This window comes from Bombus vancouverensis, chromosome 5 (genome assembly GCF_051014615.1).
Source record: "Bombus vancouverensis nearcticus chromosome 5, iyBomVanc1_principal, whole genome shotgun sequence".
In the NCBI taxonomy this organism is placed as follows: Eukaryota; Metazoa; Arthropoda; class Insecta; order Hymenoptera; family Apidae; genus Bombus; species Bombus vancouverensis.
The window spans coordinates 12,480,479-12,496,883 of record NC_134915.1 but is presented as its reverse complement, the minus strand read 5'-3'; the positions used below and the strand labels follow the sequence as shown (position 1 = coordinate 12,496,883).

General features: G+C 45.5%; 1 protein-coding gene across 1 annotated transcript in view; it reads left to right on the top strand.

Annotated features, from left to right (window-relative positions):
- Nucleotides 1-678: 678 nt before the first annotated feature.
- The window catches only part of LOC117156143 (uncharacterized), a 108,299-nt gene continuing 92,572 nt past the window's right edge, over nucleotides 679-16,405 (top strand). Inside the window, exons 1-2 of the mRNA XM_033332917.2 lie at nucleotides 679-2,189; nucleotides 7,617-7,672. Coding sequence (XP_033188808.2) covers nucleotides 7,640-7,672 — 33 coding nt within the window. The 5' untranslated portion in view covers nucleotides 679-2,189; nucleotides 7,617-7,639. The remainder of the gene's footprint in view (nucleotides 2,190-7,616; nucleotides 7,673-16,405) is intronic.

Sequence of the window (16,405 nt, the reverse complement as noted above, 5' to 3'; positions counted from 1 at the left end):
AGACGATCGAAAAAAAAATCCATTGCAAGGGTCCCTCGAGAAAATAGAGTAATTTAGATAACAGCCATCTCCCCCACCACGCTCTCCGTCTATATCATCGGCCAAGTTCCTCGCGTAACGTGCCTCCGGTGGCACAATGCAGACGCTGCGCTCAGCGCTGGTACCCTCGCCGCTGTTGCAATTGAGAAACGACGTTATTCTCTGGAACTCTATATTTTCTCGCCTATACCTCTCGATAGTCGATCAATCAGAGACATATGGTTCTGTATTAAGGCGTGATACAATCGCGAAAGTCGATCGTGAAAATTCGCGAAAACGAACGTTCCAAGTTACGCTTATGAACGTGGGCTTACCGTAATTCGCCTCTCTCTCTTTCTTTCTCCGGTCTTCCCCCTTTCGTGACTTAGTTGCTTCTCTTTCGTTCATTCGTCGCAAAGCCAGACTTTCTCTGTCACGTTACCCCTTCTCCGTCTTTTGTCGACGACTCCCCTCCAGGAGTCGAGCAGGTAACGTGCCAACGCCAGGCAATGGCGCCTTAGCCGCTGCACCTGGGCTAACCGTTCGCCAGGTGAGAGAGTACGATGATTGGTCGAGTCGCGCAAAACGCCGCGCTGATTGGCCGATACCACGGTTCTGCCGGTACGGAGCTTTAATCTCGTTTACCGTAGGCGCGCTGCTGCTCAGTTCAACTTACCTTAGCCGCACGGACGGTTGGCCACGCAACTCACGCCGGACATTCCACGAAACGTTGCGACGAATAGCCCCCCTCTCCCCTTCCGCCCTCTTCGTCGCACAATAGTGTTCGTCCTCGGGTTAGTGGCGTGCGTAAAATCGTGTCGATCTTGGATCGTCGCGGGTGAGATCGCTGGAAAGCAGCAGGGAAGGATCGACACGACACAACACCCGTAAGATCGCGTCGCCGCTTGTCCGTGTGTGCGTGCGCGCGCGCGAGATCCCCCTTTGGTGAATGTGTATATACCTGTACGTAGTGTGTACGAGCAAGCGGACAAGCGCGCGCGTGTATATAGCGGCTCCACTTCTTTCTCTCTTCTTCTATCTTCTTGTACCGTCTGCGTTCCGTGCCCTCGTGTTCGTGATTGGTCGGTGCGTGGCATTTTTAAAAAGTCGTCCTGCTTCTGTCCGTTATAACCTGAAAGATCCGGCAGCAGCGATGTCGCGAAATCACGAGTAAATCGATACGGCGATCCATGTCGAAATAATGTCGGTACGACGAACCGGCTGCTCCTGGCTCCGAGTTTCTCCGGTTGTTCGCGATACGACGGTACCCTTCGAGTCGTGATCAACAGTGTACCACGGGTACTCCGTTGCTTTTTTTCCCAGTGATAGCAGCGGCAAACAACAGAAGAAACCGTGCAAGGGGCACGTATGAGATTTGAGCAAGAAAGGAACGGGGGGGGGCTCTACTATTACGGTACCGACTCTCTTGCTGCCAGAATTATTCGCGGTGGCACGTTTCTCGAATCAGCGGAAAATTCAAACACATTGGAGATCCATCCTGACTCGGCAACGCTGGCGACGTAACAACGACGCTATCGTCAGTGACAGGTAGAATACGCGACACGAGAACCGGAGGAAGAAAACGAAAGGGAAGAGTGCAGTGCAAGAGAAAGAGAGGAAAAGAAAGAAGAAAGCCGCAGCATGCGCGTGTAGTTCCTTTTTCACGAGCTACCCCCGACTGACATATGCGTGTGGCGCGTAGATTCCAAAGCCAAAGATAAAGTTTCGTCGCGAATCAGAGTTCTGGAAAGCGGCTGAATTTCGAAAATAGTTTCTTGATCGCGTCTCTGCGCGTTGGAACCAAGAAGTAGAAAGAAGGGGGGAAAGAAAACGACGGAATAAACGTCTCGGCGATTTTCTGGTCTCTCTTTAGAGGTGCGCCTACAGAGGCGTTCTCCGTACGTCGTGAATCGTTCGCGGAGTGTCGGTCGTGCTACAGTGTATTGTAGTTGTGCTGGTGCAGGGTGAGGTTAGGATCGTGTTGGAGAGAAAGGAAGCTAAAGAGAAAAGGATAGATAGGAGTGGGTAAATGATAAACTGCGATTAAGTGCAAACGAGAAGAAATATCGAAGCAAGAGGACACTGTTCGAAGAGGAGTCGCTCGCAACCTCGAGAACTGGATAACACGGGCGACTCGAGAATCGCCAAAATTTTGCCGGTTTATAAAAAAGGTGAGTACGCATGTTGATATCCGCGGTTATTGGTCCCTTGTATACACCGATAGCTTATCTTCGGCAAGTTGAATAAACGGGCGTCCAATTTCGTTAACTAATACGTCGATCTATTTTTTTCTCTTATCGTTTGTTTTTGGATCGGTTTATCGAGTTTATTCGATAAGCTACGTTTATTCGACAGCAGCGATACCGGCTGCGATTACAGCTGCGGCAAATATACGACCACTATTTTGATTGCATTACCGATTCAAAGCATAAAGCAACGCGTTAATTTGCAAAGAACCAATTTGTCGTTCGATCTTTAAGAGCCATTTACTTTTGAATGGATCCATCTCGGAAGATTATGGTCCGTAGTCTTGACAGAAGGGAGAGCAATAATAATCACTAGGACTCTTCCGTTAATAGTGCGATTTTTTACGTGACGCGTACAGTCTTTATGTTATTCTCTAATTTCTTGTCGCGCTACGGAAGAAGAGTCAGTTTGCTCACCGTTTAACCTCAGATGTCTCGCTCCGCCTAACCTTGAAATCCCACTCGTCGCCTCTTGCGTGTTTTTAAAACACTCGGATCTTGCCTCTCGTAAGACGCGCGCATGCGCCGTACCGCTGGTCCTTTTGTGTTCTTTAAGTCGTTTCTTTCTACCTTCTTCGTACCGCGCGCCTTTTGCTCTCGAGACTTCGACAAAATTTCAATTAAAATCCTTCCTGATGTCGCTGACACTGTCGAGCTCGATTTAATCTCGAAATAGAATTTCATTTTATTCGAGAAGCCAGGCAAAGTGTAAGAATGAAAATCCGATGAATTTCATTTTACGCGATATCTTCTGCATACTTGAATTTCGCGGGCTTATCTTTCCCATGTTTTCGTTTAAACAACGTGTGACCCAAAAGATGTGCGCCATTGTTTCGAATTCAGGTAACAGAGAGTATTGTGATCGATAGAATTTCTGTAATTCGTTGAACGTTTCACGACACGAGACAAAAGATGTTTTTGTTCAACATCCATTAATATCGATCGATTCTTGACAATGGCAAAAGCTAATATTTTCAAGTTATCGTGCATCGATAGTGTATATCTTTGACGGCATTGGTTTTCCCTATTGTGCGCTCACCCTACGATATCGTGTTGACAGCGTTCGGGAATGTGGATCATTGTGAGAATCATTGAAAGGAAAAAAAATCAGGTAAATCGACTATGACGAAGCTGAAAATTGCACAAGAAAATGACCAACGACTGTACAAAGATGATTCGGTATATGTACATGTCAAGGGCGTTGTAAGACCATTCGAATTTTTTTTAGCCTCGATCGCACGTACGATTATTTCGAATACTACCAGCGTCGCACTGTGACGTACCGATTTGCCATTGAGAACCCAGCATCATAGACACGTGACGACAATCAATTTTTGTTATCTCTGTGGAAACAAATGGATCCTACCCTGAACTTGGCAAGTATAGCCGAAAATGGTCAAATCTATAACCAGCGCGTATGGTTTGAGGTTATATTATATAGTTAAAATAATTTATTAAAACAAAATATTAACTCTTCTCCTCGTGTATTCTGTGATATTACTCAGTTTTGCAATTGCTAAAATAGATAACAGATATGTAAGTAATCTTGAATATATATTATTGTCCTATAATACATAACTGTCATAAAGTAGTAAGTAAATCTTCCTATCCAGGAGATCTTTCATGAAAAACAGACGAATATTATATGATGGTTCGAGCGATGAAAGCAGATAATATGATGGAGATATCATAGATTTATTTGATACTAGTACTTTGTCAGACGATAACGATCTTAACAGGATACATTTACCAGTCATTTCTAACACAAGCGACGATTCTCTTGATGAAGGTTGTGATGATTCTCGTAACAGTGATTGGATGGAAGTAAACATTAATCCCGTTTTACATAATTTTACCGGAAAGGCAGGACTAAGAGTAAATCTTCCAAGAAATATTTCGATACTAGATGCGTTTTGTTTATTACTTGGCGATTTTCTTATGCAGAAAATTGCGAATTGGATAAATGCTCGAGCTTTGTTGTTATATCCTATACATGCATTTTCCATGTTGCAAAAAGAATGGAAACCAACTTCAGTTAAAGAAATAAAACAATCCTTAGGATTATATATTGCCATGGGCAACATTCGACCGCCTACTATTATGCACTCTATTATCAACCTCAACTTAGCAAAACAATGCCTTGAAATCTACATAAGAAAACTCTTCGCTGCCTTCGCTTCTATGACCAAATATGTGATAAATTGTACCGCCTTCGTACAATTGATCAAGTATTGCAGCATTGGATAAAAATATAAAGGATTGCTATTATCCTGGTGAAAATTTATCGATAGACGAATCAATGTTATTATGCATTCGTATTAAGTATTCTTCCTTATTCTGCAAAAATACAGTGCGCAATGAAATCGGACGTGCTTTCTCTATTGTTTATAGATTATTAAATGATTATTTGGGAAAAGGACATTTATTACATCTACATGGACAATTATTACATTAGCGTTGAACTAGCCATCTCTTTGTACAAAAATAAAACTCACGTGGTTGAGACACTAAGGAGAGATCGTAAGGGTAATCTCAAGGTTGTAATTCAGCAGAAATTATAAACTGGAGAATGTATTTTCAAAAGAAAAAATAACACCTTAGTTCAAAAATGGAAAGACGAGACGTATTAACAATATCCACGAAGCATAACACAGATCTAATTGAAATACCATCTTCAAGAAGAAAAGGAATAAAAGCTCGTACTGTGTTCGATTGTAACAAAAACATGTCTGAGGTTGATCGGTGCGATCAGATGACGGCATATTATTCCACGCCACGAAAAGCAATACGCCGGTATTCGAAAGTTTTCTTTCGCTTATTTAATATAGCAATTTGGAATGGGAATTGGCTGCTGAATAGAATTAATTTCTCAAAAAATGTCTTATTTACAGCTTAGAAATAATCTTGCACTAAAATTGCTTAATATCGATACCAATGTCCTTAGTCTCAATCTTAGCGGGATGTAACATTTTTCAATAAAATTAGAGAAAAGATTAAGATGCCGTGTTTGTGCGAGGAGAAAGAAATCCACTGCCACATGGTATGCATGCGAAGCATGTAAAACTAATGAGTGTGAACCAATAGGATTATGTATTAGCATATGTTTCAAAATGTTCCACGGTATATAAATTAATTACATTAATTTTAAATACACGTTTGTATAGTTAAATATGGCACATTTATTCCAGTAGAAATTTTATTTACTTTATGAATCGAATAAAATTTTCCATGTGGCCCAGCGTCACATATTTGTGACACGATTTGTGACTGAAAAACTAGATTTACATGCTCATTTACTAGGTTTTAAAACTATCCAAATAAAAACCTGTAGTATATTTTGTAGAATTCTGAAAGAAAAAGTAATGGGCTGTGGGTGGAATTTCTTCTCCGCGGCGTGATAGCGAACGTGTTAAAAAAGAAAAAATAACTCGTCCGAGTTACGTTCACGTAAATTTTTTGCTCGCCGGATCGACAAATTTCGTAGATTCTATTCGCGTGTAATTGCTTGCGTTTCGCGACTGAAAATTATACGAGCTACTAATTTCATGGTGCTGCCGCGGCGGCTGACATTTATTTAACTGTCGTATACTTTGTCTGACAATTCTCGGTGTACATTTCGACGACGGATAATAACACTTTTCCGTCTGAAATACCGCAAGAACGTTAGGAGAAAGGAAGACGGCAGCGAAATTACGAAGATTCGTCTCAACCACAGAGGAAAGGCGTCGAATTCGAAAAAAAAAATGCCTGAAAGAATGCAGGAAAAAACGGATAATTTTACCAGAGTCGACCAGAGTCGACTTTCGATTCAAGTCGAAAATACCGAATATACTGGATTCGTGAAAACTGGACAAAATATTATTGCGTTATTTTGCTTCGTTTTACGAGCGGTTCAGTGACTGCTCCCGCGATTACATAAGGTAATAAACACGTAACGCAGTGACCTAGAAAGCGCAGCTTTCGTCATCGTTTTCGAGTGACATAAATTGCAGCTTTAAGACCGTTTTGTCACACATTCGAGACCTTGAACGACTCAACGGTTGTCCAGGTCATCGAACTCGCTTGTATATGCAGACCTAAGGCAACTATTGCTATTCGAATGGTTCGATTCGCCGTAAGAGAACGTGTTATTAGCAAAAGCCAGCGTGATTAGGCCATTCGTAGCGGAATCACGCGCGCGCCGCACTCTCGGAGGAGAAAGATCGGCTCGGCCAACGGAGCAAAGTTGAAGTTTTCTCGGAAATCCTTTGGCACCACTTACGCCATTGCTCGTGCCGCACGGTTACCTCGAAGCTAATTACGTTCGGTTAAATTTCATTTGGGAAGGAAAAGTTGCGGGCCCGAGCCACCTACCTTTCGCTTGTGCCTCGTAAACGAAAAGAAGACGTTGATTGTTTCGACGAAGCTGCGCGTGGAACCCGTGGCTGTTCGATCGCGTCGATATCGGTCGCGATCACTGAAAAATCTTGACGCGCCTAATGAAATCTTCATGAACGTTATACCGTTCTATCGGTCGCGGCTCATGCCTCGGACTAATTTTCTCCGCGTCGGTTCAATTTTCTATTAATTAACTGGCCGTTCCAACCTTCCTCGTTTGGCTGAATTTTAACCATACGTTTCCGTGTTTTATTACGTGTTAGCGCGACGGCGCTGGTCATTGCACTCTGGTCGCGCTAATTGAACGTTTCGTTATCGCGACTCGATCTCGTCTACGCTCGGATTCGATACGAAGAAGGTAAACGGCGCGTATTGAGTTTGAAAATCGCAAGACGCAAAGAACAAAGAAGAAATGGGGAAGATATGGCGCTTCCTGGATAGCTCGTTGCTCCCGCGATCCGATTCATTCACACGCGTTCCCGTAGAGCTACTGGTTGCGCAATCTTCTCCGTTGCAAAACTTTTACTAGACGACTCAGCGTCTCTGAATAATTCATCGGAGGAAAAATGTATCGAGCAATTGCGAACGTTTAATCGAGTACAATTTCTCGCTTCGATTGCGTTCATTGCTGTTAAACGGTGACTATACGCAAGAGCGGAAGTCGGTACAGATAACACGAACGACCGAGCCGGATTCCCTGAAAAGCGGTAACAAAGTCGAATGATATTCACGCGAGTGGTCGATCGGCTCGCGACTCCAGTTTACGCACTCGTGCCACTTCCGTCTAGCGTGCTCGTCGACCACTCGAGTGTGACGATTGGCCTGAATCCTTGCGAATACGAGTAAGAACGAGAGATACGCGGCGGTACGGTCCGTCTTTGTGAGAGTTTACGACGCGAGTTATCGAAGCGCGATCGTTTTACGCCAATTATGCAACTATCCGATTTTCATAATGTCTTGCATTTCCGTTTTCAGGGGGACGCACGGACAGAGATGGCATGAGGGACGGTTCCGGCAACGTTGCCGAGGTGGTAAGTGTTCTTTCTCTCTTCTTTCTATTCTCATTTGCATATCGAGTATATATATATATATATGGAATTTGTAAATGTTTCTCCAATTACGCAACGACTCGTACGTGTTGTTAACCGAACGGTACATATACATATATAGCTGCTACGTGCTACGTAATTTTACTGAAATAGGGCAAAAGTCTTGAAGGAAACGGAAACGATTCCCTTCCTTTTGTCTTCGTTCCTAAGAAAATGGATTCTAAACATACTTCCGGGATGCACATACTCGACCAAGCCTCGACCTCGCGGATATCCCTTACGGTACTCGTGTCACCCCCCTCTTGAAACTTCTCAACAACCCTTTTCCTCGAAGAGAGTATACGATAAACACGGTCTTAGATAGTTTCACCGAGGAGCACGTGAATTTCACGAATGAACGCCGTCATCGACCCTTCGGCTTACACAGGTTTAAGATAAGATGGCGAAAAAGTGGGAAGGTGATAGGTGTTTTCAGTTTACGCTCGAAGGTAAAAACCAGCGTTTCTCCTAGTTTCCTTGCATTCGGGCGTTTACCCGATGTCGAGTTCCTCGGACCTTTGTGAGCGTGAATAGGGCTTCTTTCGAGCCGACGTGCCGTAGGAAACGGCGAGTAGGTACGCAAAGTATTTTCGAAAGGCTCGAGGCTGTTGGCGCCAGGAAGTAGGCTACCGGGTTAATACTTGACAGGGAGAGCCGGAGAAAAGCACGAACCGTGAGAAGAACGTAGAAAAACTAAGGAGAAATTTCACCATCTTTAACACGCTGCTCCATAATTAGCCAGAGTGTGTTGCCCCGATACGTATCGATCGTTCGAGATAATTGCTTTGCATTCGATCGAGGTACAGGCGAGTAAAGTTAAGCGAAATATCGGCGTGAAGCGAGATAAGTAAAGTAAAATACACCATCGAGATCGCATCGGCTAATAGCGGCCATTGCCGAAACAAAAACGTATAATGGAGCGTACGATAGCCAGGCGCGCCGGTTGAATCGATGAAAGCATAGTACATATATACCTGTTTCCTCGTTGCCTGACCTTGGAGAGATCAGGTGAAAAGTATACCGGATTGCATGGAAGGGGAACGTTCAGGTTCAATATACTTGGTGGATGAGTGTCACCCAGATCCACAGTGTGCCAGCCTTGTGTAAAATGGGAGAAATTATGCGAGCCGTGAGGTCACCTACGAATCAATTACGAGGTCGTGGAATCCAGATACTCGTTCGTCGTCGAACTTGCCGATTGTTCTTCTTTCGCACGATATCTGGTATCTGTTCTAACGCGTGATTTAAGTTGGAAAGTGGACCGAAGAATGGCACGTGCCACGGCAGTTTCATAGTCCCTCGTCACCTTGGAACTTTAACACGATTCTAGCCTCGAGAAACTTGTTCCCTGGAATAAAACGTGCAAAATAGCTGGTCTCGGCATAACTGGACACCCAAACGTCCAGCATTTTTACCCTCTCGCTTCAAAAGAACCGTCGTCGTTCTTGCTACGCCTACGGTTTTTGCGCGGTGTCACGATTTACGCAACCTACGAATAGACAAGGCGATATTTATACGGGAAAGCAAAAGTTTCTTCAACGTGATCACGATCGCCTGGAACGTTTAATCGACGAAGAAACTTGAACATTGTTGAAGTAAGTTATTCGAAAACGCAGTTTACGTGGCGGTTGCACCCTCTGCTTCCTCTCCTGATTCAATCGTTCAACTAACATTGATCTTCCGCGCGGTTCTATCCTAATTAAAACGAGGCATTCCATTGACCAAACTTCGCTGGCTCGATCGATAGATCTGTGCTCCGTAACCGTTTCGCTTTTATAGCGCATAGTTTATCAAAAAGTGAGGTTGCACGATGGCGAATAATTGGGACACGAATTCCACGGGTTTTTGATAGCCATCGAATCGATTACAAGCGAGATCCGCGAGGTCGCTTTGAATTACCAAGTTGTCCGAACGAAATTGCGACAATCGTCACGGTAAACATAGCAGACTCTCGCGAACTGCTATTTCGACGGACGTGTACGTTCTCGCATATTTATCGCTGGTTCTGTATTTATTTTTACACGATCCGCTATCCGCCCCGTTCGTCGTTCCCGTTTCAGCTGGCGATTAAATATCGCGACAATGTTTGACTTTGCTCGCGTCAGCTGATCGGATTAATAAAACGTCACATACGGTGACAACGCCTCTGTTTCGTGCCTTTGTACGATCTTATCGTACGTGAAAAAATATTTCTCTGACACCGCAGTGTATCGCTTTGCGAAATCTTGCGTAAAAAAATTTCGTCACCGTACACGTACGATAATAATTTGTCTGTGTTTTAATGGTCGCGTGTTATGACAATTCCATACACTCGACGCTCGATAGAGAACGAGAGATCGATCGAACGGTGCTAAATTAATTATCGGCTCCCTTTTGTGGCGACGTCGTACAAGCGACCAACGGTCCTGCAAATGTTAAACTCGGATGTAATTGCTATTTCTACAACCGAATGGATCGGCCAGGGAAATTCTCGATCGCAGAATTTCACGGCCATTTCGCAACTGGTCTGCGCGAGACACGCGGTACGTTCGCGTCGTCGTGCGAATCCTGTAGGCCAGCGGTGATTTTCGTTCTCGATTTTGATCAAATGCTTCTGATATCGAACGTAAACGCGTAATGGACGTGTGAAAATTGCCACGTAGATTGCACGTTTGCAGATATTATGGAGGGGAATTCGCGGCGATATTCTGCCGCGATCGAGTAATTAATGGGGCGATAATATCGGAATCAATTGGCGATGTAGACAGATTGAAACGATGGAAAAGCAGCGCGTGTGTGCACGCGCGTGATCTTTCACTGGAATTAGTATGATTTCGCTGGCGAAATGGGATTCGTTGTTTTCGCTGAAAATTGAGAAAATTACAGGTTGCGACATCCCGTGCGTGTATTTTAAGCTTTAAATGGAATCGCAATTGGATTTCCTCGTTTCGAAACGAAAGGTGACAGTCGGTGGAAACGCAAGAGAAAAAGCGTTTGGAATAATGGAAGGATGGCGGTTGTTTCACAGAGTTTCAACAATCGGTAAAACACGAATGAAAGATCGGTCGGAGGGCGGGGGGGGGGGGCACCGACAAACAACGAAATTACCAACGAACAGTTAGACAATGAATGCTTTAATTAACCCCTATATAAATTGTCGGTGCTGCATTGTTTGAATCGGGCAAATAATACGCGCGAGAACCCGCAATGACAGGATAGGTTGCAGCGAACCACGCAAATGATATATGACCGCACCACGTATCTAGCGTGTCTGCTCTATGCTTGACCCACTGTTTTGCGTCGATCTTGACAAATGACGTCTGCGTCGATGCTAAACGCATAACGCAGACATCCGTCGGCCATGTATCATCGTTTCTGTAGCATCATTGAAAACCGGCGAACAACCGAGATTTATTGACTCTTTGACCGGCCGACGTTGGCCGAGTAACACGCTATATAGAAGGAGTTTCTTCTCTGTCTAGCAGTTTAAATATCGCGCGTCGTTAAATATAGTCATTCAGAAGCACGAATCTCGACGCTCTATCGGTTGGCTGTTGTCAAGACGTTCGATCGATTCAACGTACCGCCGACCATATTCTTGGTGTCACGAGCAAGTTTCTCAAACGCTAGGCTGTTTCCTCCGGTGCGAACAATGTTCACGTCGCGAAAATCGTTCCTCGTTGGCAGACCATTATAAAATGGCGTGGATGTTGACGTTAGGACGACAGCTATCGAACGTTACCTCGGGGACAACTCGCGTTTACACGCGAAAGCGTTCGCACGTGCTGCTATTTCTTCCCTGCTACGTGTCGTTGACGGATAGAAGGGAGTCGATACGTGTCGTTCCCATGCAACGAATACGTTACGCACGTCGTACGTATGCACGCTTTTACTACCACATCTTCCGTGAGTTTCCAGTTACGAGAACTAGATTCCCGGCCCTTGGACAAATTCCAGCTCGCACCTCTGTTTGACTTCCAGTAGCGAAGAACAACAGTTGTTTCGAAGAAACGCGCCTCTTCGATTTTACTTCTGGAAACCGTGTCGTTTACCGACCCTTCCTAACGCCCCATTCCACCCCATTCTTATACAGCTTTACACTCTCATAGCGGAGAGCCGCTTATCCCGAGAATGCCGTATTTATCGTTCACTTTGTTACGTACGGTTTGCGTATCTCTAGTTGTTTGTTTGCGTTTATCCATTCTTTTTTTACTTGCGTGTAATACTTTGCCGGGTTCGTATAAAATATTAAACGAGCTGCAGGGTATACGTTCAGAGTGCAAGGACACCGCGAGCCATTTGCGAGCAAATATTCGTCGTTCTCGCTAGTGGAAAAGATGGTGCGTGTATGCCGGTCGAGGAGTACGTAATTAGCTTTCAAAGGGACTTAAACTCGGCTCGTAGTGCGGCTTCTTCTCCGAACGAAAAGGGTTATTATAAATTCCCATTGATTAGAACGGCTGTAAACGGGTTTATGACGTACAAACGAGGGGACACGACCTCGTGGTCGAAGAAAAGAAAGATTTACGACATCGATAGTCGGCGTTGCGCTCGCATAGTGGCGCGTACGGCATGCAGCTGTTTCTTTTGACGGAAGTCGAGCACGTTCCGCGAACCTAGCACCGCTTCGAAGAGGCCAGTGTCGTGGCCGCAGCGTCGAACGCCTTCCACCACGAACATCTCGTGCACGTGAGCGCTCGCTAACGGTAGTACAAGATCTACGATAGTCCTCTTCCCCTTCCGTCCTCTGCGGTTTCGTTTCTTGCGGCCCCCTTCCTTCTTGGCCGACCAATCACGAAAATTCTCGGCGATCGATCCTTAGATCTTGCGCGAATTTCCTCCATAAATCGCGTGCAATTTCGAATTTGGTTACTTCCTCCCATTCCAAATCGCTATCTCTTTGAACAAACGATGGCGAGGACGATAGAAGTTGGGGGAACCGATTTTTCTTGCCGTGTTGCTCCATAACGCTCGTATTTGCCACGTTTCGTTCCACCGCCGTCCATCGTTCTGCAAATTCATTGTCCAAATCGCGACGATGTTCCGTGTCGTCGCTTGCTGAGAAATCGCTCGAAATTTTTTTCTAGGTTCGTCCCTGAGGAAACGAACGCGATTTAAACGTCCTGTAAAATACTTGCGCGACAACAGCCACGGTAACAGCGTAGGGGTAGCGATACAGGAAATGCGAATGGGGTGACCGGTTGTATCCCCTTTGCTCGCGTCACTTTAGAGTCCTCGTTCGATCGGATGCGCTCAGACGGTTTTCGCTCTGGGCACTTTTAAGGCGTCCTTTCTAAGTACCTTTTATTCGATGTCGCGAACTTTCAGGCGCTCTTTCCTTGGACTGAAGATACGAGCTTCTTGAAACGTCGCTGACGTCTATAAAATTCTTACGACGTCGCCACGGGACTATTATCTTTACCGACTTTTTCCTTCAAATACTTCCCTTTCAATTTATCTTTCAAACTAGTATTCCGCACCCGACATTCATTTCCGCTCTATCGTACGGTCTTCGGAGAATCTGCGTAATGGTAACTTCATTCAGAACTACGAGTAGAACAATTACGGTAGCTAGACGGTTGGTCTACGTTTCTCCATCAAGCCCGTATAAATCATAATTAGCGGGAAGCTCGTAATTTAATCTCGCGTACCGGGTGATGAATGACAACAGATGTCGACAAGGACCACGAGCGTTATCGTTGCTCAATTAGGCGGCGCGGGCTAGGAGCGCAGGCTCAACCCACATGCTTTCCCGCACCTTTGACCTCTTTCGTTTCACCTCTATTCTCCATCCTCTGTTCGTTTCTCTGTTCCTCTTTCTGCTCTCTAATCAGCTTTCTCGAGGCGACTCCTGGGGAATTTGTTGCGAATTCACCGATTCCTCGTGCGTATCAAAATTCCACGCCCGTCCTGGTATCTTGCCGCGCGTAAAATCGAGACGAATTTCCACGCTCGAAGCGTTCTAAGACGAGCGAGTCTGAGCGAGATGTCGCCGGTACAATGTCGGTAAATGGACGCGTGTATGTCGTATCATTGCGTGCGGTACAAAGCGCCGTAGCCGAGTATTGCGCTCGTTTTACAATCTTCGAACCAGCGACCAGGTGGGCGATTTGGAATTAAATGGCTCTCTTAGAAATAGTTTCTCCTCGTGGAGAATATTCTTTTGTTTCCTACGAGCAACGACCGCGAAATCGTAGAAGAATCGTAGAGGAAGATTCACTGCGTTAACAGGAAGCGGAAGCGGTCCAAGGCAGGTTTCTTTTAATTAAGCGTTTCTCCGGCGTTATTTTCACTCGTATTTTCCTGCGTGATTATGCGAGGATTCCTCGCATCACCGGTTTTATTTGTCGTTCTTAGAACATGGAATTACCTTTTCTCTCCTCGTGTCTACTTTCGGAACGCTCTGCGCGCTTCCAGACTAACGAAGCGTGCCTGCCCAAAAAGGATCGCACGTACACGCTGAAATACGTGGCGAGCTAACGCGTTTGCACGGCCATTCCCGCGTGTGTACGAGCGAGTAAATTGCGCGAAAGTTGTACGGCGCGAACACAAGCGGGATTTAAAGCGGGATAACACGTAAGAAACGCGATGAAGCTGCATGTAGAGCGTAGAAAGTTGAGACTGTATATCGTCCCGTGGCAGAAACAGGAGAGCAAAGTGCAAAGTGCACGGACTCGTCGAGAGAAAGAGGGGAAGGTCGATGGTAGGCGAAGGAAGAAGGGAGAACCCGCCAAGGGTTCCTCTGTCATTGACTCTCTGCGTTTCATCGTCCGGCCTGAAAGCCTTCCTTGTCCTCGGCTACAGTGCCTTTCAGAATAGGCTGACACTATCCAGAAGCTGGCTCGCTGGATGAAAAAGCCGGGAGATCTCGTTGTCGGCGTAGTTTTGTACCAATGGTTTCAACGATTAACCGCTTATCGTGTCTACTTGAAATCCAGACTTTGACTAATCGAGGGTTCTAGTAGCTGTAATGTTCTTCGGTCGAATCATAGCGAAGTCAAAATCGACGAACCTCGTTTTTCTATCGTGTTCTGATTGTGTCGAACAAATCGGATCTTTCGATCATCGCCCCCATTTTTTATCCCACGGACACGCTGCGAAGGGACAAAAAGTAGTAGAATTTCGAAATAACAGAGCTCGTAAAACTCGATTCAGCAGCTAGCACAGGCAACAGCTTTGGGAAATTTATGCCACCCCGGAGTAAGAACTCGGCTGTTGGAAACGACGTCGGACGAGGATGATCGCGCTGTATACCGGCGGAATACGAAGTGGAATTTCGCCGTTAATGATAACAGAAACAGAATCGGCGGAGTTTCGTGATGTCAGTCAGTCGCAGAGAGGCCACTCTTACCGAACCTGGCTTTCGTGGCACGGCTGCTGCATTCGGTTTTGAGCGTACCCACACGTGCTATAATGCACGCCGTGTGCCGATACCAGCTCGAGATAAAGTACTAGGAAACGAGCGTGCATAGGCAGAGAACCGACGCGCAACAACCCGGCGTCGTGCATCGCGATCGCCATAACGTGTATCGCTCGTTTCAAAGCTTTCCATGCACGGTATTGCACCGCGCTCGTTCCATACGAAGAAAGGTGAACGATCGTGCCATTCGACGATCAAAAACTTGCCGAAATTGGTAACGCGAACGCTGTTTCGAACAGATACGCTAGATTTCATTATGCACACGATTTATATCGCTTTAAACGAGATACATTTCGTCACCCTTCTATCTCTTTTTATAAAAAAAAATGTAGTTAATCGATTCGCGTATGTCTCATTGGTATAAGGAATGCGTGATAATATAACGAAAATTCTACTTAGACAGCAACGAACGTTTAGTACTTTCAAGCCCACGCGATAATATGAAACTTCGTGAGCTTTAAATTCAGCTTTCTCGATTTACAAACTGGCAGAGATGCGACAGAGTGAAGAGCTGGAACGAGGATTTAGCACAGAGTTGCCTTTCGAAAACTCGAAACTCGAGGCAGTGTTCGCAACGTCACCGCTTTTCTCTACTTTTCGATATACAGAACTTCTTTTTTTTTTATTTATTAATATTTACAATCAATTCTCGCATATACAGAACTGACACATTTCTCTTCCTCGGTAAGGCCCGTAAAAATATAAATTTGCTTAAACTACCACAGTCTACTTACAACCGTATGGCTTCTTTGTATCGTATCATTCTCGCTGTAAATTATTTCCCAGCGAACGACGAAATCTCGCTTTTGCTGGGAAAAAGGGGGCCGATTACGTCGAATAAATTCCGATCGTAGAACGCATTCCTTCTCCTTCGCACGTAACGGGGCCACGACCTGCGAAGAGGCCCTTTCGCGGCTCGTCGAATCCGCTTTGTAATGAAATTATACCGGTTCTCGTCGATCGGCAAATTACGGGCTAGATATTGGCCGATGTACACCTACCAACTTGATAACGCGGATATCCGTCTACGTTACAAATCGGAGGTCCGACGCGCGCCTCGCACCTACGTTAAGCAGATTACCCGCGCGTCGATGAATATGTATGAGCGTGGCGCATACACGGAGCCGAGAGACCCGGTGATCCGTGTCACGCAGAAGAGAGAGAACGGTGGGCGTGCGCGTATCGCACGCACGTGGCCACGTACACGCGCACGCATCCACCTACGTGAGTACACACGCACGCACGCGTCTGTGTACGAGCGAAAGCGTGGGTGGAGA